Below are 18684 nucleotides of genomic sequence, written 5' to 3'. Positions count from 1 at the left end.
TTTTGAAAACCTGTCACACTGTCGAAGTGTCTGGAGAGATGCACGCATCTTCCTAGTGTCCCTGCAAAGTACAGGTGCCGCCGGTAACGTGGAGAAGTGATTCTTGAAATCATGATCATCTACGATCATAAGATACTATAAGAGTATGAAGTTCCCAATAGTTGCTAATAGAATACTCCCTTCATATTCCTGTCACAGAACAAAGTCAGAGACTACGACTCATGTCAACATTATATCCTACTTCTTGTCTACTAAACTCAAACCAGGACGTGTGTCGTCAACTGCTGTTTTTCAATGTAGACAAATACATGTCTACTGAAATTGACTACGGTCAGAATACTCCACATGTCTGATTCAATTATTGCTTATTCAGTTTAAGGTAATCAGAAAAATGTATTTTACGAGGCAGTATCTTATTCAGACTTTTATCTTCAGGTTAATTAAATTGATTTAATTTATGTCATTTAGAAAAATGGCACAAACAAATTTGTAAGAACAAAAAGATGTACAGTACTATCTGTATAGTAAAATCTGTATTATAAGATATATTTAAGATGATTAGATGAACACACACAGTTTATGAATGTCTGGTGTCACTTGGTGCTGCACAGCTGCAAACACACAACTCTGTATTACTACATTCTAATTCAGGCTGTCTGGTGTCTAAGGCTAATTAGTGCCATTAAGGGGGATTTTTCTTGTTCTTTCCATTATATTTAATTGTGTGTGACTGCAGCACATCAGACTTTCAGACCATGGTACTGATATAAAATATCACAGACTAAAAAAAAGAGGGAGAGGATTCAGACGAATCAGATATACCCTCATTTACTTATTCCTTAGTTTTTACCTCCCAAGAACACATTTAAATTTCATGGTCATTCATTAAATTCCTGCTTTATGTCTTATGTCTTCATAAAACTCAAGTGTGGTTAATCACATGGGATTATAGGACTGGAAGTTGACCCTGTGCTTGTCTTGTTTTTAATTTTCTGCAGGACTTCCTCACAGACTTAATGATGTCGGAGGTGGACCGCTGCGGGGAGAACGAGCACCTCATCTTCAGAGAGAACACGCTCGCCACAAAGGCCATCGAGGAATACCTCAAACTGGTGGGACAGAAGTACCTGCAGGACGCGCTAGGTGAGTCCAGCATTGATGTGGAAAAGGAGTGAAGGCAGAGGCCGTCATCTTAGAGTCCTATTCAGAAGACATTCTGTCATAAAGTAATTATTGTTGTTTATTCAATTATTTAGTTAATCCATGTCTGTCCACATTGGTAATTATTGTTGCTACTATGGCCTTCAGATTCATCCAGATTCGTCCCTGGAATCATTTCCATCTTGAAGGGGGTCCTTGGCTAAGACAAATTGAGATCCCCTGCTGTATACAGTATTAGGCTGTTTTATGATTGTGCATTATACAGATAAAAGTTGTTTAATTGTGCAATTTGTCCAAATTCTTTCATAATATACAAAATGCGATATGTGCGGCTGTCTTTCTTGGATTTGGGATTTGGGATTTATCCAACTGTGACGGGCTGAGCTCAGATTTGTAGAAAATCATTACGAGCTGACTGTTTGACCTCGCACTCCCACTTGTAAAGAGCAACTCCAAGGTTGGATCAAGAGTGTTTGTGTGTCTGCAGTCGTAACAATAAGCATCAGTATGCACCGTATGCTGTTTTTCCCCGAGCCTGACTCGGAAATGTACACAGCGGTGGTTTAATCTCCGAACGGCACACATCCTTCCTGGCACTCACCACCTGTACGCTGCTAATATTAATGCTTTGTGTGTGTTTTTATTGTTCTGTGTGAGTGTGTGTGTGTGTGTGGGGCACAATCGTTTCAACTAGAAATGCTGCCTTTACTGATAGAAATACTGACAGCTGGTGAATTATGCATGGCAGGAGTTTCTGTTGTTTGACTTTTGGCTAAACTATTGGAATCATTGAAACTGCGACTGGGGCCACACAAGGACGGCCAAGCTTTATCTTTAGAGCACTAGGGACAAAAGAAGCTGCTGCTCCCCCATTTCAATGATATTGATTAGAGTGGAATAATGAAATAAAGCAGGTTGTTCACTCACTGAGATTGTAGCAGTAAAGCTGTGTCTCTTACCTGAAAGGAGGAAATAAAAACAATGTTATTTTTGTGTGTTTGTGGAACAAGAAGCTTATGGATCTTTTCAGCTTTTAGTGTTTGTTATCAAAGGTCAAACTAGAGAGTGATCTGCTCTGAACCATAACTTCATAACTATCCGTTTCTATTTTGGCCCGACTACAGAGTGTGGATGACAATGACACCTATGTCCCAGCTCAGCTTCACACAACTTCAAATCCCAAACAGGAAAAATAACAACTTTTTTCTTTCTTTGTTTTCAGGCGAGTTCATCAAAGCTCTGTACGAGTCAGATGAGAACTGTGAGGTGGATCCACCCAAGTGCTCGTCAGGTGACCTCCCAGAACACCAGAGTAACCTGAAGATGTGCTGTGAGCTGGCCTTCTGCAAAATCATCAACTCATACTGGTGAGACACATGAAAGTCAATTTGACATAAGTAATTACTGCAGTATTGTCTGATGGTCGTGTAGCTAATACTAACTGATAATAATAATGACTTCCTGCTTGCATTCAACACAATACACAAAACTATTAGTTAGGACTATGGGAAATTAAAGAGGCATACAAAGTGAATGCAGTCACAGCAGTGCTACATTCTTCTTGTTTGCATCACTGACAAATACAAAAATAAAATTAAGAAGTGTAACATCCCAACAGACGCCCAAATAAAAAGCAAAACAATAACTGAAAATAGCTTATTCTGAATTTTACATATTGCTTAGCTAAATGTTTTTTAGCTGTAGCCTGTTTGAGGAGTTAGTCTTCATATGTTAATATAAAATTGTGTCTGTCGACTTTCATGTAATCAATTTTTATTTATTTGATTAATTCAATCTGCCACACATCCATAAATTGTCTGCTACTTAACCTAGATCCAGGTTGTGTTTAATGATTAATGATATTATTAGGAATTGCTATTTTACACTTCTGGGGATTACTGACAGAAATGGGTTGCCACTGGTAACTAATTCTACATTGTATCTTTAATAATATCATCTTTACCAGTGCTTGTTTATGTTTTTCATATGACCATGAACTTGTTATTTAAAACACACTATGAATCAAAAATAAGTTTTAATCATCTCAAAATACAATTCTGTCTTTTATTCTCCTCAGTGTCTTTCCCCGAGAACTGAAAGAGGTCTTTGCGTCGTGGCGACAGGAATGCAGCAACCGGGGTCGACCGGACATCAGCGAGCGTCTGATCAGTGCGTCTTTGTTCCTGCGGTTTCTGTGTCCGGCCATCATGTCCCCGTCACTTTTCAATCTGATGCAGGAGTATCCCGATGACCGCACGGCGCGCACCCTCACGCTCATCGCCAAAGTCACCCAAAACCTGGCCAACTTCACCAAGTGAGTTTAGACGCACGCTTAGCTTTCTGGTAAAGAATTGAACTTCTACATTACTCATTGTTTGTGTTCCCTCTCCCTGTAACATCAGATTTGGTAACAAGGAAGAGTACATGTCCTTCATGAACCAGTTCCTGGAGCACGAGTGGACCAACATGCAGCGCTTCTTGCTCGAAATCTCAAATCCTGAGACGATCTCCAACACGGCGGGCTTCGAGGGGTACATCGACCTCGGCAGGGAGCTCTCCACGCTGCACTCCCTCCTGTCTGAGGTGGTGTCTCAGATGGACCAGGTACTGGAGATGACACACTGTATAATGTAGATGCTCATAAGATTTCATAAAGGATCCAACAAGTAACAAAAGATCCAAAGCTCTTCTCTTCATAATCAGGTTGCACAGGCTGCATGAACAGGATTTGAATCATGCTTAACTACATTAGGATGTTTATCTTACATGAAATCAATAATTTATTGCTGCGTTACAGAAACAGTGAGAGCACAGTGAAGGCTCGGAAACTGGGCGAAGCATATTAATGGTTTACCAGGACATTGACATTAGCTTCAGTAGCAGATAGGAAGCTTGTGATTATTAGATAAAGAGCAGATTCTTGTGGAGTTTTTTTTCCTCATAGAGCAGCTATTTATCCTTAACCTCATCTTTCAATAATTCAGAAATCACATCGAGTCTGCTTGATACTCCAGTCAATCACACAAGCCGGCCTACTTTATTATTTAGTGTGTTTTTCTGAATAAGAGAGTTGATTGCACGGAGTAGGGAAAATAACTTGGTCTAAAATATATGCAAATGTAAAAATGTAATCAAAATAAAACTTTTATCAAATCCAATCGATGCAGCAACTGAAGTGGTCCAGAGTTTATATTTAATTTGGCTGACTGTCAATTGTCAACTCTCTTCAGAGTGCGGCCTCCAAGCTGGGTCCTCTGCCCAGGATCCTGCGGGAGGTGAACACAGCTCTGTCCAACCCGTCGAGTGTCCAGATGACACCAGGGCAGTCCTCGGAGCCAATGGGCTCGCCGCCCGCCGAGGCCAGCTGCAGCATCTCCACTGGTCTGCAGAAGATGGTCATAGACAATGAACTTTCAGGGTAAGAAATATTCAAGATCTCAGTTTGCCCCTGTTTGTTTATTTGTTGGTGCTGCTGCTTTTGACATTGGTGTCAATTATTGTAGTTCAACGTATACATATAAGGTTAAGTGAATATAAATGTTTCCTAAGTTAAAACTCAGTAGGTAATTTTTGACTATGTATGTGCAAATTATCAGTCCTAGTTTATCCAGTGAAAAAACCAAAAGGCCTTAAAATCTCCTTTTATCACTGAAGACAATAAAGCAGGTGTTATAGATTCATAGATATTTTTCCATTACTCACCAAATTATATAAACTTTGAAGTCTTGGAACAGCTGACCTGTTCACGTAGCATCTGTTGCAGATAAATCCCAGTGCCACTTTCTGCTCTCAGCTTAGACTCCCACTGCTTTCGTCAGCAGGCGGCTCTGGGCATATTTGATCACTGGCGATGTAGCGATTAGCTAATTGCAGAAAAGATTAAGACCCTCCCTCGTTGTAAAGTCAACCCTGATACTCTACACCCATTGTTTTCCTGCGCAACCAACCAGTTCTGGTGGGGGTTCATGTTTGTCAGGCGAGTGTCACCCCTTCTTGTTTGCCAGATGAAACCTTGTTTACTCCCCCACGGATGAATACACACATTCGGGATGGCACCTTTATCTCACTTATCTTCTGTCCTCTTACTCCCCAGCAGAACAGTAACAAGGTGAAACTCAGAAAAGATTAACATGAAGGCACAGGGACCCAAAGGAGGAGAGAGATATGAATAATAAGTCAGAGAAAGTCTCAGGTAGATGAGTATGCGCGGCGCGTAAAAGGAAGATGAGACAACGGGAGAAACAGGAAGGGAGTCAGACAGCTGGGATCATTATGCTCATCGGGGGGCTGGGATCAATTGAACTAATTAGGTAATGTCCCCATGTGATCTGATGTCGGAGCCGACCTGCTTTACTTTATCACAGCCACTGTTTGCTCACATATTGACCTGTGTGTGCTTGTGTGTGTGTGTGTGTGTGTGTGTGTGTGTGTGTGTGTGTGTGTGTGTGTGTGTGTGTGTGTGTGTGTGTGTGTGTGTGTGTGTGTGTGTGTGTGTGTGTGTGTGTGTGTGTGTGTGTGTGTGTTTGCGTGCGTGCGTGTGTGTGTGTGTGTTTCCTCATCAGCAAGCTGTAGGGCTGAAAAAGCATTTGAATGAGCTCACCATTCTGACTTAATCGCTTCTTATCCACCAACCAGTGACATTTAGAGTAGGAGAAAGGAAAAGGGAGAAATTGAGCAGAATGGAAGAGTAGAAAGAAGTTAAACGAGAGAAGGGTAATGGAACGGAGGGATGAGATGAGCGTGATGTGACGAATAAATGATCTAACAAAATCACACATGTGGGAAATAGGGAGTAAAGATGATCATACATGTCTTTCCTTTAACGGATAAGTGTGTCGGATTTAGTGGCATCTAGCCAGCAGCTCCCCCTACTGGCCATGCCATAGTGACATTTCTTGCAAGAGTGCTTTCGATGGAAGTTTTTTCATTTTCAAGTTTACATTATCATTTTGTTATCGTCCCCTATAGATTTACAAAGCTTTCAATCAACGAGTGATCAATCAGTGATTGGCTGAGAGTTTAACCTGGGTCCCTTTTGTCTCTTTCAGATTGGTTGATTTTACCAGGTTACCCTCCCCAACCCCAGAAAACAAGGACCTCTTCTTTGTGACACGAAGCTCAGGGATCCAGCCCTCCCCAGCACGCAGCTCAAGTTACTCCGAGACCAACGAGCTGGACCTGGGCATGGCAAATGGCAGCAAAAGCCTGTCCATGGTGGACCTCCAGGATCCACGCAGTCTGGAAGGTGGCCCGGGTCCTTGTACCTCAGACACTTTGGGTGAAGGGCCAGGCTCTGGTGGGGGCTGGTCAGCCAGAGTCCCACAAGGCAACATCCTGGGAGGTCCCACCTTGAGAAGGCCAGGCCAGACCCCCACCACCCCAGGCACAGAAAGCACCCCAGGTCGACCCGCCCAACTGCTCGCCCCCCTCTCCTTCCAGAATCCAGTTTACCAGATGGCGGCCTGCCTGCCCGTCTCCCCTCGTGGGATGACCGACTCAGGGTCAGAGTGCCACAGTTCTGTCAGTTCCCACAGCAACAATGAGGAGGGACCCGCAGGAGGGAAACATGCCTTCTTGAACCATGGAGGCGGTGGTGGTGGTGGGGGGAGCAGCGGGGACGAGTACGCCAGGCGTTCGGGCGAGTTCAACCGCCGACAACTATCCCTCACGGAAATGCAGCACCAGCCCACCGTCCCCAGACAGAACAGCGCTGGCCCACAGCGGAGGATAGACCAGCCCCCGCCTCAGAGCATCACTCGGGGCCGCACCCCGCCGAACCTCCTGAACAGCGCCCCCTACCCCCGGCCCTCGTCTGGCAGCATGATGACATCATCCCCCGACTGGCCCGGCAGCGGTGCTCGGTTACGGCAGTCCTCTTCTTCCAAAGGTGACAGTCCTGAGACCAAGCAGAGGACTCAGCACAAACAGGTACGCGGCTCACACCCCTACACGTCTATTGAAGCTGGTATTTATGATTCCAGACAGTCGACTATAGCTGCTTTAGTCGGTATAATCACCTGAAATTTCATAGATAGAGAAAGTCTCCCTTACAAAGTGCCCATTTGTCTCAAGCACGTTGAGGACAGTCTGTGTGGGCGGACTCTGCGCTGCACATTGTGCATGTAATGAACTGCAGTCATTGTGCATGTAATGACAGTAATTTGCATACAGGCAGCTCATCACTTTACCACTGTTTTACTGGTCAAGTTTAATGGGCTGAGAATGAGGGTGTAGGCACAATTAGCATTATATTAACAAGATATATATGTGCCAGCAAGGCATCAGAAAAACTACACCCTCATGGTTTCCGAACAGATCCAGTACATGACTGTGTCAGTGTATTGATGCAGAGTGTGTGGTCACAGTGGGAGCATTCTCTTTTATGACTTTGCTGCTGAGTGTTTAGTATTGGCAGGTCAGGACTACAAGGTTGTAATTAAAAAAACTGGTCAATGGTTGCCCTGGGTGACAGGCTGAAGGGGAGGGCATCTGCATGTCTCCCTTCCTCCTGGGTCTCCTCCCTGTGCAATAATCCACAGCAGGGTACCGCACCCTCATTTAATTTGTACGTTCAGGGCACTAAGCACCAAACCCAGGACTTTGAGTTGTGGGACCCTCCCTGTTGGGCTGAATCAGAATCAGAATCTGTTTTTATTGCCAAATAGGTTTATGCATACACAAAATTTGCTGTGGTGTGTTTTGTGCAAGTATAAATAGGAAAAATAGGAAACAAAATAAAAGGTTTTAATCTGTAATTAATGTGATTATCATGGTGATTTTGCTGATACTGTCCAGCATCAACCAAAATTAGCAAGTCTGAAAAGCGTCTTTTCCAGTGGTCAAAAACCCGACAACATCTGTTTTTTTTCTTCTTGCAATGGCAGTGGATTACATCAGCAAGGCAAACTCCTCTACTGTCAGTGGGAAAGGAGTCAATTGCCTTTTTTAAGTTGTTAACCTGTTTTTAAATAAAGGTGTAAAAAAGGTGCAAGACACAAGCAAGCAACGCTGATTGTTGTACCAGAAACAAGCCAAAAGAAGCAGTGACAACAGAAGAGCTGCTAATGCTGTAGCCATGACAACTGCTAACATCCACTCTCACAAAATTGTGCACAATTAACAAATGCTGATATTTTTCCTGACCTCCTCTTTTTCCTTTTTTGGTCAACGTGTGCACTTCAGATAAAAAGTTGTCAGCCTCTGCTCCTTCTCCGCTCGGAGAGAAACTCGACTGCAAATGACGTCAAATGCAAGAGAGACTCGTACTGAGCTGATATGAATCGAGCAGCGTTCAGCAGTATCATAATATACTGAAATGAAAATCAGCCGACTTTTGAAAAACAATATGCACAACTTTGAACAGATAATTTACTTTTTGAAAGGTTTAATATAAAATTACAAAAACTGCTTATCAACAAATTAAACCTTTTTTCTCCAACCTTCATGTTGCACATTTAATATGGCGTTGGCTTCTTAGTTATAGTTTTTTTGGTTAGAGGTGAAATATACAAAAGTAAAAATCATATATTTTCAGTTAAAGTAGATGGCTCTTGATTATAATTTAATATGTAGATTTATATATCCTATTCGACTGTCTCTATTCAAATGTTAGTCAGTAACCATGGTTCTAACGCCAACATCTTTGTAAAGTTTTGTTTCATGTGTGGGCCGACACCATGTTTAAATTTATTTGTATCCATTTGCCGTTTTAACATTTGGGTATTTCAACCTTTTTAAAAGCCTTTAATGCAAATTATTGTTGAACTGTAAAACCATCCTACGTCTCCACTCATGCATTGTAAAAGGCCATCCATCACAAATGAGGTAGATAAAAACACACACACACACATTAGCTGCTAGTCTCTGCCTCGAGGCTGGTTTTTTTGTGCACACACTCACACACACACACATGGAAATCAGGGCTTCAAAGTGTGTGCTGTGCTGCCCTGCGTGTGAGCTTGACGACAGGAGTGTGTTCTCCATCCCACCTGCTGCTTTCAGTCCAGAGGAGTTGGTGCATTTCAAGCTGATTTCTGTTGTTTCTGTGCTATTGTTGTTTTGTTGTTGTTGTTGTTACAACCTGCCTCCCCCCCCTGCTCCCCCTGCTCCCCCCGTCACTTGCACTCAGCTCATGTATGTCTGTATGTGTGTGCGTGTGTGTGTGCGCGTGTGTGTGGATGTTGTGTTGGTTTCACTATAGGCCCCCTCCCCTGTGAACCCAAGTGCGCTGGACCGCACAGCAGCCTGGCTATTGAATATGAATGTGCAGTATTTAGACCATGAGGGGATGGATCCCGAGTCACTGAGAAACAGAGAGGATCTGACTCAGGTGGAGAAGGTAACCTGCCTCCTCATCCAACTCTTGACCTTTTTGCCAATGCCTCCTCTTCACAGACCGCCCCGACCTGCAGCCGTTATGCTTCAACTGAACTGTCCTTCCTTTCTTTACCTCTCATTAGCTCACTCATATACCCCCCTTCTCTTAAAACACTAATTATCTGCTGTATCTATTCCAGCTCTGCCCTCCCTGAGGTCCCTTATGAGGCCGAGACCAGCCCTTATTACTTAATTTTATAATATATGCATTGAGGTAAATAGGATATATAGTACTCTGCATGTGACCCCATAATACCTTAATCTCCAATTTCCCTGAAATTGGCGTCTCACTGATGTTGAAGCTGTTTATCAGTGATGTTGTTTGGCTGTTGTCACAGCCAGCAGCAAACTGTGGCTATCAGCTGCTGGAAAGTCATAGCAACAGCAGTAACGTCTGAAAGCAGTTATAACAGCAGACATAATTGTGAGGCTAAATATAGCAGGCAGGATTAAATATCACCACCAGGACTTTCAACATCATGCTGATTATTATCTTGATGAATCATCTGGTGGTTTAAAATTCAGAAAATTGTGAAAGATGCAACAGACTAAAGAGATGATTATGAATATCTTGTTTTTAATTCAACCAAACTCCAAAGCTGTACAGGTTAATATGATCATATTTAAAGCTGGAATGAGTAAACAACTAGAAGATAGTAGAGCACGTACCTGGGCCAAGGCCCAGCAGTCCCCTTATGAAACCCCATTCAAATTCACTTGATCCACATTTTTATTAGTGTCAAATGTCACACATACATAAATATCAGTCCCCTTTAGTACCCGGATTTTTTTCTCATCAAGATCCATGAATTATTCTCTGAGAAATCAATGAAAATGTTGAAAAATTCCCTATCTAAGAATTTTAAAGAAAGTAAAAACAAATCCTGCCTTCACCCCCTGATCTGGATCCTTACAATCTATCACACAAGCGCATTAACAAAAATCACAAATGCAAAAGCCACAACACAAACACAAAGTGTCAACACATTCGAAAAGCCACAACACAGTTGTTACCAACTGCCGTCAAGTCATGGATGCATTAGTCCAGGGTTTTCTTCCTTTTTTGGGTGCTCCAAGCACCTGTACCGTAACACCTCAAATAGAGAAGCATCAAATTTTAAGTGCCGACTGGTTGACCAGGTTTTCCACAAACGAAGGCACAATTGACCGGAGCAAGAAAAACAACTTGACAACAGAATGTAACTCTATTTCTTTCTCAAGATCCGTTGTAGCTCACTTCCGTTGTGTGGCCTTTGCAGTTGTGTTTTCTGTTTATTTGCTTGTGTTAGACATCCCAGCCCCCGTACGGAGGTAACTAGGAAAATAATTGCTGCTTAATCCATGATTCACCCAGTTGTTGCAGTTAAAATGTTCTCAAATGGGTAGTTCACAGACAAGTGAAAACATTCCTTCATTATCCACTCACCACTATGCACATGGAGGGGTGGGTGAAGTGTTTCAGTCCACAAACAATTCTGATGTCTCAGGGGTAAACAGTGTTGCAGCCAAATCCAATACAATTGAAGTAAACAGGACACCTTCTTTAGGCGTAGTAATAAACACAACATGCCTCCATACTGCTTGTGTGTCCACAAGCCACGACATTCATATCCGATTGGAAACGGCGTCATTTACACCGTGTTTTTAGCCTAAATATCCTCTGATATCCTCCTTGAAGGCGCATTGATAATCTCACTGAAAACCGCAGAGCTCTCGCCCACGTTTTGAGTCAAATATGAATGTTGAGGCTTAGCGATACTTGGATGACACCACATGAGCAGTATGGAGGCATGTTAGTTTTTTGTCTGTTATTTAATAACGTCAGATGAAGTGGTCACTTTGGCCGCAACACAGTTTACCCCTGAAACTCCTAAAGTGTTTTATGGACTCAAACACTTCACCCACCCTCCATCGGCATAGGGATAGGGTAGATAATGATTGGATTTAGATTTTTCTGTAAACTATTCCTTTAACCTTGTTACCTCAGCTCACGTCTTACTTTTTAGCCTTTATCTTGAAAACACATCCCAAACCCCCCTTTCTGCCCATCTTACTATATTTGGAATGAACGTTATTACCCAAAGAAGGTGTGTGTGTGTATGCACATGCAGCACATCCACACAGACATGTCTGAGCTTGTGTGTGTCTGCTTTGCATCCTCTGTATGTGAGAAACAGAGAGAGAGAACAAGCTCTTTGCTGCTTCCTCTGCTTACATTCACTGCTTCTCTTCTCAGCATCATTTACAAATATTCACCCCCAGCTTCGCTTCCTTGCTTTTATTGGCTGCCAAATGCTCCCTGTATTTTTTTTTTCTTCTCTATCCGTATGAACACAAACCTGTCATCCTAACATAACTCATGCTTTATGGAAGCCAGCAGCCCAGTGAGGGAGAGCAACCAAAGAAGGCAATAACCTCCGTCTCACCAAAAGAAGCCACGGCCACCTTAAAATAGCCGAGCAGCAACAAGAGGGGGATTGGAAATCAGCAGCTTAGAAACAGTATCAACAATACATGTCCCCATTGGAGGCATTTTAAACATCCAAATTAATTTATATATTCACAGCGTACATTCTGGGATTTATTACAAATGAAGGTACATGTTTGTCTTCTTCAGACATCAGGACAAAATATAAATTCTAATCAGTGCAAACATCAGACATTGTCAGTAAAAATAATGCCTGAAAGTGTTTAAATGCATTATCTGAAACACAATTTTGTGCTTTGAATTTTCTATTTGTACATCCTATTCTTCACAAAGCTGAGGATAATTGTTACTATGATTACAAAAGACAAACTTTTCTGCAAGATTACACAACATTTTCAATTGTTTATGCTGCTATTATGTTTTAATGGGAAAAAGATCAGTAAATTGGATTAATTAAATACATAAATTGTATTACAATTACTATGAATAATGGGACAATTAACTTGCAGATTTTTAATAACCATCATATTGTATTGCTCTTTCTTCTGTTGTATTATTATTTCATATTTCTAAAGTTAGTCTAGGTGTATGTACTACCTAAATTAAAATATTGAAGTCAAACTAAGCAAAAAAGAAGCTTATTAATTTCCACTAACATTTATATTGTCATAAATATATTTCTTATAGTTTGTTGTTTTTTTCCCCCCTGACTTGTCCACCTATGTTCCAGGTGAAGAGGACACAGGGTGAGACAGTGGCAGCGTGCAGACTCAGTATATTGTGTATCTGAAGGAGAGCAGTGCAGGGACCAAGGGTCAGATCAAAGGCTGTTACAGATCCAGTAGATGTCCTTCATTCCCAGGGGACCTAGTGACAAGAGCTGTGGGATATTAGAGATGGAGAGAGGACTAGAGATGATAAGAAGGACCGATCTGAGGTCACTCTTCCTCCCAGGAACAGGGGGGATGGTGGTATAAGAATGTCCCAGTGGTGAGCAGCAGAGTGACGAGGCTAAACAAGGTGACAGGGAAAGATAAATGATCCCAGCAGCTTCCTCACTCTGTGTAATTTCATCCCATTGTTCAGGGCGCTCTGATTGTTTGTCTTTCACTATGTGCTTCAGCATTGATGAATAATAAGGCTAATATATGGATGAAATAGTCAGTACAGTTTTTGTTTAGTTTTACTTTAGGATAAAAAATGCTGTTATATATGGATAGTGTTGATGAAAATGTTTCTCTTAATTTTAGCTAAAATAAAAGAGACTTTCGGTCAAATTGATAGAGGCATGTCCAAGAGACAAGTGTTGAATACTTAACAAGTGACCGTACTGTGCCAAAGCATAATGATGTAATAGGACTATTTAACCATAGTAGCAGTGTAGCTGGTGAGAGTGAACCTCTTTGGTCCAGACTATAGACTGTGTTTAAAGATGGACAACACATCTCCACTTCCACTATCCATCTATCCATTAACATGGAGGAGGTGGGTTTTATGACCTGTACTGCAGCCAGCCACTAGGTGGCGCTCAGGATGATTTGGCTTCAGTTTTGGGGAGACGTCATGTTGACCATCTTTACGTACAGTCTATGGTCCAAATTTATGTATTAGTTAACTACAACTTTTATATGGACTGCCATGAAGAAGAATTAATGGAGACATTCATGGTACCCAGAGGATGAAGCCTGTGATCTCTCTGTTAATGCCACCACAAGGTTGACACCTGATGACATTTGACTAACTATTGGACTAACTATTAACTATTGGAAGGAATGTCAAGAAATTTGGTTCAGACATTCATGACCCTCGTGATTAATTGTATTATCTTTGAGGTTTTAAAGCATTTTAATTTGTCCGACGTTGGTTTATGAACAAATTCATTTAAAACTAGAAGGTCACTCAGAGAGCGCGTCCCTCCGCCACAGCTAATCTAAACTAATGTTCGTCTCGCAATAGGACAGAAAGTGAAAAGAAAATCCTGTATCCTCTCCCTTTTTCAAATTCGCCCGAAGGCACACAGTCAAACAGCATGGAACCAGCAACCCCCTTGATGGAGGAATCTAAAGTAATTCGCCTCACCTGTAGTTTGCATATATTGCTTTTTTGCAAATAGGCTATTGTATGCTAACATGGAATTAAATAATGGGAAATATGCACACGTCAGCATGTTAGAACTGTTATTGTTAGCATGCTGAAGTGAACATTGAACTAAGAACCACCTCAAAGAGCAACAAGCGTGGATGTTGTAGTCTAGTGTAACTATGTGTATCACTCTCACTGGTCTTCCGCTGATACTTCACAACGTCCGATACTATTTTCTCAAGATGTATTTATTTATATATATTTATATATGTTTTTTTAGCAGGGAAATGCAGTTAATATTTGATTCCTCCTCTCACTTCCCCCCCCCTCGCTTTTAGACAGCTACTGCAGAATCCTCTCTGTGGTCCAGGGAGAGGTCAGGAAGAGATTCTCAGAGCTTATATCACACACGAGACTCCAACTGCTTCCATCCCTCCCTTCTTCACTCATTTGTGCTGTTCTTCATTCTAAACTTCCTTTCTTATCTTTCAGTTTTTTATTTAATTTTTTTACTTAACCTCCAAACAAATCATCAGAGCCATTTAAGCAGAGTTTAGTTTTGTGGTGCGGCAATACAGGTTTAGTGCTTTCTTAAGAAATGCTGGCAAATTAACTGTGTGATTCCCCGAGACCGAGGCAGTCTCTCTATTCAGAACAGAAATGATGGGGAACAACAGGACGTTATCTCCGACCTGATTGAGAGATATTTTTTTTTTGTTCTTGTCAGCTATGGTAATAAAGAAGGGCGGCCTGCTGATAGGGTTGACGATGAGGATGATGATGATGAAAATGATTACCAAGACGGTAATGACAACGGCGCTGATGTCTCTCTGCTTCTTTATTCAGTACCAGCAGGAGATCGCGTTGCTGCAGGAGAAGCTGCGGGCGTCGGTGCAGAAGCTGGAGGAGTACGAGGCCCGGCTGAAGGGTCAGGACGAGCAGGCCCAGAAGGTGCTGATGGAGTACCAGGCCAGGCTGGAGGAGTCGGAGGAGCGCCTGCGCCGACAGCAGGACGACAAGGACCTGCAGATGAAGGGCATCATCAGCAGGTGGGGAAGAATGAGCCGTTTGGTTGGAATGCAGCTGACTAATCCACAGCCACACTACAATGTTTTACATTACTACGGATACGTCTGCCAACCACACTACTCCTTAGTTTAAGAGCTTAAGTTGAGATCTTTGAAAACGCTGTTGTTGTTTAAAAACTCCCGCTCCGAGTTTTCTTCTTGACGGGCAGAAACTACGATGTTTTGGACACGATGACGTAGGCTCTCACAACTGCTTGGCTGGTATCAAATGTTCCCTTTGATAAGAAAACTACCAGCATCCCGACCAGTGTAGTACGCTCCATTGATAATCAATTACAACTATAACCGACCCTGTTGTCTTTGCCTACAGCAGCTGTGCAGTCAAATTCTGTATTTTACAATGATAGAAGTGTTTACGTGTCCTTAAGACAAAAGTTTGTGACAATTCTGCAACCAACAACCAAATGCCTCCTGTTTACACTAGCATATGCATGCCCTTTGTACGTGAGTGGTCACAGGATATGCGTTTTCAGGCGTGTTAGTATGAACAGGGGATTAAAATCGATACGTGCCAAAATGCTTGTATGGACAGAGATTGTTGAAGTTTGAATGTAAAGGTTGTCATATGGATGTAGCCTTTATTTCCATTAGGCCTGTATCACTGACTGTGCTTGATCTCCTCTCCAGGTTGATGTCGGTGGAAGAGGAGCTGAAGAAGGATCATTCCGACATGCAGGCGGTCGTCGACTCCAAACAGAAAATCATCGATGCACAGGTCAGTTTGCCCTTCTTCTGCAACACGCTGACTGACAGGACATTCCCGCTGCGCACTCCGCAGATTGCATATGGTTCTCGTCTTTTTGTTTCAAATTTGTGTGTGCTGTCACTCGTGTCTTCTGCTTGAGGAAACAAAGGGTCACCGCAACACAAAGAGATGTTTAATTCATGGCCGTCTCCACTCTGGCATTGACAAGCCTGAATGGCTGAGCAGAATTTCTCAGCTCCCCCTCTCTTATAAAACATACATTTACAAATCTCTCGTCTATTTTTTCTGTCAACGTGGAGCTCCTCTCTAATCCACGGTGGCTCTTATTCATGTGAAATTGTGTTTGTACTTCCTCAGTGCAGCTTTGTATCGATTCAATGAAATCAATTTCGAAAAATTGTCTTTGTTAAAGACTTCTACGAATCCTATTTCCTATATATATTAAAAAAGCACGTTACATATGCAGGACAAACACACACAGATATAGATAGTTATGCATACGTTTGTGTCTTTAATCTTGGAAGTGATTTTACAATAGAACGGGAAAAAATAAAACTATGCTGCAGCTTGACATGTGGAAAAAAGAACCAGAGACGAACATACATGGATGATTAATCTCCTTCACGCTGAAACTAATGAGACTTTGCATCTGCAAACAAACACGGCACAGTAAAGCAACAAGATGTCCGTGTCAGTAAACAGGCAGAGAGAATGGAAACGAAAAGCTCATTATCTGTGGTTCAGGCCAGCCTCCGTCACACAGTGAAGACAGGGAGCCATGTGTGGGAACGCAAGCAGACACATTTATTAGGGCCGAATATTTTGTTTCAGCTATTATTTTCATCATTGTCTCATACAATTGAGATTCAGCATTTTTTTATTTAAGAGTTATAACTCTAAGTCTGAATAAATTTGTCTGAGTTTGAATGATACAACAAATATAAAAGCGCATTACTGAAGTGAGATACAGCACAACATTTTAGATTCTATTCACCATATCAGGTTAATATTAAAGCATTTACAGGCATATTATTTAATAATAATCAATTTAATTCAGTAGTCGCAATGGAAATTCTTGTTTCTTAAGGTCAAAATAAAGGTCGTTGTCAGGGGCAACATCCAGCAGTGTAGCATCACCTTCTGCAGGTCTCATCTAAGACCTGCATGGTCCTTAAGTCCCTGTAACAGCTGCCAAGAACGCTACGAAGGTTTTAAACTGTAGGACATGAAGCTTTTGATGGGAAAATATTTGTATGTTCATGAAAATTTCCACAAAAGTGTCTTAATGAAGAACACACACCTACTCATGGAATCATTCCAGGAGTACAAGCCAGACTGGCATTTCAAGCACATACCTCTGCCATGGCCCAAAAGTCCCTTCAATTCAACCAAGCCACACAAGATTCCACACACTCATAAGTCTGCCTTCAGTTGCCTAAATATGTCTGGTTTTTTTTCCATTGAGATTCATACATTTTTCTGTGGGAAATGCAAATGTTGAAAAACACCTTATTTCACCAATCACCAATGTTAAAGAAAGGGAAAAAGTTATTCTTGGATCTGTAGCCAGATTTAATGAGTCCTTCCCTCACTCATCCTTCCATCAAGGAAGGACAAACAGACAGGAGTGAAAACTCACTCTGCTCGGCGCACATAATAAGCTATTTACAGTTAGTTTGTGCTATTCAGGGGTTTTAATGAACAAGGTAAAGTAAAACAGGTTGAGCATAAGAATTTTAGAAATGTTAAATCTCCTGAGGAGGATCAGATCATTGTGGCATGACTGCAAATTTAGATCGAGGTCTAGAGGCTTGTTACGATGTTTCTCTAACTGTGTGTGTGTGTGTGTGTGTGTTTTGCAGGAGAAGCGTATAGCGTCGCTGGACGCAACCAACGCCCGTCTGATGGGCACTCTGACCCAGCTGAAGGAACGCTACAGCATGCAGACCCGCAACGGCATCTCCCCCACCAACCCCACCAAACTGCAGATCACCGAGAACGGAGAGTTCAGGAACAGCAGCAACTGCTAGACGGACCGCTATCTGCCCCCCCCCACCAACCCACCCCACCCTCAGAGTGTGTGCCGAGTGCCTGCGAGTGTACAGTCATTCACCGACAGGACGCCGCTGTGCGTGCATGGATGCATGCCCGTTTGAAGGTGTGTGTGTGTGTGTGTGTTTTTAAAAAAGCAGACAGTATTTTTTAGAGGACATTTCCACTTTGCGGACACGACGTGTGGCGGGGGGGGGGGGGGGTGAGGTCATCGCCTCTGAGGGGCCAGCCAGAGGAGGCGGGGCTGCGGCGTGATGGACAGATCATCAAAGGAAACAGGATCACCAGACGGCCTTCGTGACGAGGGCGACGGCCGGAGGAGGCGGAGCCCAGCGTGTACATACGGACCTGTAGAGCTGATCTTCAGGCTCACACTTTGCCGGCGGACGTGTGCGGTCGCTCGGACAAATTCCAGCCCTCGCCACGCCCGGGACAAACCACTATATAACCACACGGAGTGACGGCCGTTAGACCCGGTCGCCCTAGCAACCCTCCTCTCCTCCTCTCTTTCTCTTTCTTTACTCTGCTCCCTCTTGACGAGCAAGTGGACGAACTTACAAACAATAACAGGCGTTGAGGATTACCGTTTTACTTTCCTTGAGAGGATTACTCTCTAGTGCTTTACTCTAAAGTCACTCTTCATAAAGAACCAAATAGAAATTAAAAGAACAATAGATATTTTTAGTCTCTTTATTCCCCTCCTCACTCCTCGGGTGTGTTCCTGCTCCTCGCCCCCTGTGTCCCGCCCCTCCGTCCCCCATGTAGTGCACTTTGTGAAAGGCTATTGGTAC

At 42.6% G+C, this 18684-nt stretch overlaps 1 protein-coding gene across 5 annotated transcripts in view; it reads left to right on the top strand.

Moving 5' to 3' along the window:
• The window catches only part of dab2ipb (DAB2 interacting protein b), a 139145-nt gene extending 121070 nt beyond the window's left edge, over positions 1–18075 (top strand). For 4 of the 5 annotated variants that reach the window (XM_061071419.1, XM_061071411.1, XM_061071403.1 and 1 more), the window contains 10 exons: positions 999–1143; positions 2384–2528; positions 3239–3475; positions 3564–3765; positions 4392–4579; positions 6210–7089; positions 9362–9499; positions 14894–15096; positions 15763–15850; positions 17704–18075. In XM_061071419.1, coding sequence (XP_060927402.1) covers positions 999–1143; positions 2384–2528; positions 3239–3475; positions 3564–3765; positions 4392–4579; positions 6210–7089; positions 9362–9499; positions 14894–15096; positions 15763–15850; positions 17704–17871 — 2394 coding nt within the window. In that variant the 3' untranslated portion in view covers positions 17872–18075. The remainder of the gene's footprint in view (positions 1–998; positions 1144–2383; positions 2529–3238; positions 3476–3563; positions 3766–4391; positions 4580–6209; positions 7090–9361; positions 9500–14893; positions 15097–15762; positions 15851–17703) is intronic. The other variant, XM_061071427.1, reaches the window with a different exon arrangement.
• The last annotated feature ends 609 nt before the right edge of the window (positions 18076–18684 follow it).

The sequence above is a fragment of the Limanda limanda genome, chromosome 1 (assembly GCF_963576545.1).
Source record: "Limanda limanda chromosome 1, fLimLim1.1, whole genome shotgun sequence".
NCBI lineage: Eukaryota > Metazoa > Chordata > Actinopteri > Pleuronectiformes > Pleuronectidae > Limanda > Limanda limanda.
Note: the sequence above shows the minus strand (reverse complement) of the source record. Positions and strands in the feature narration are given on the sequence as shown.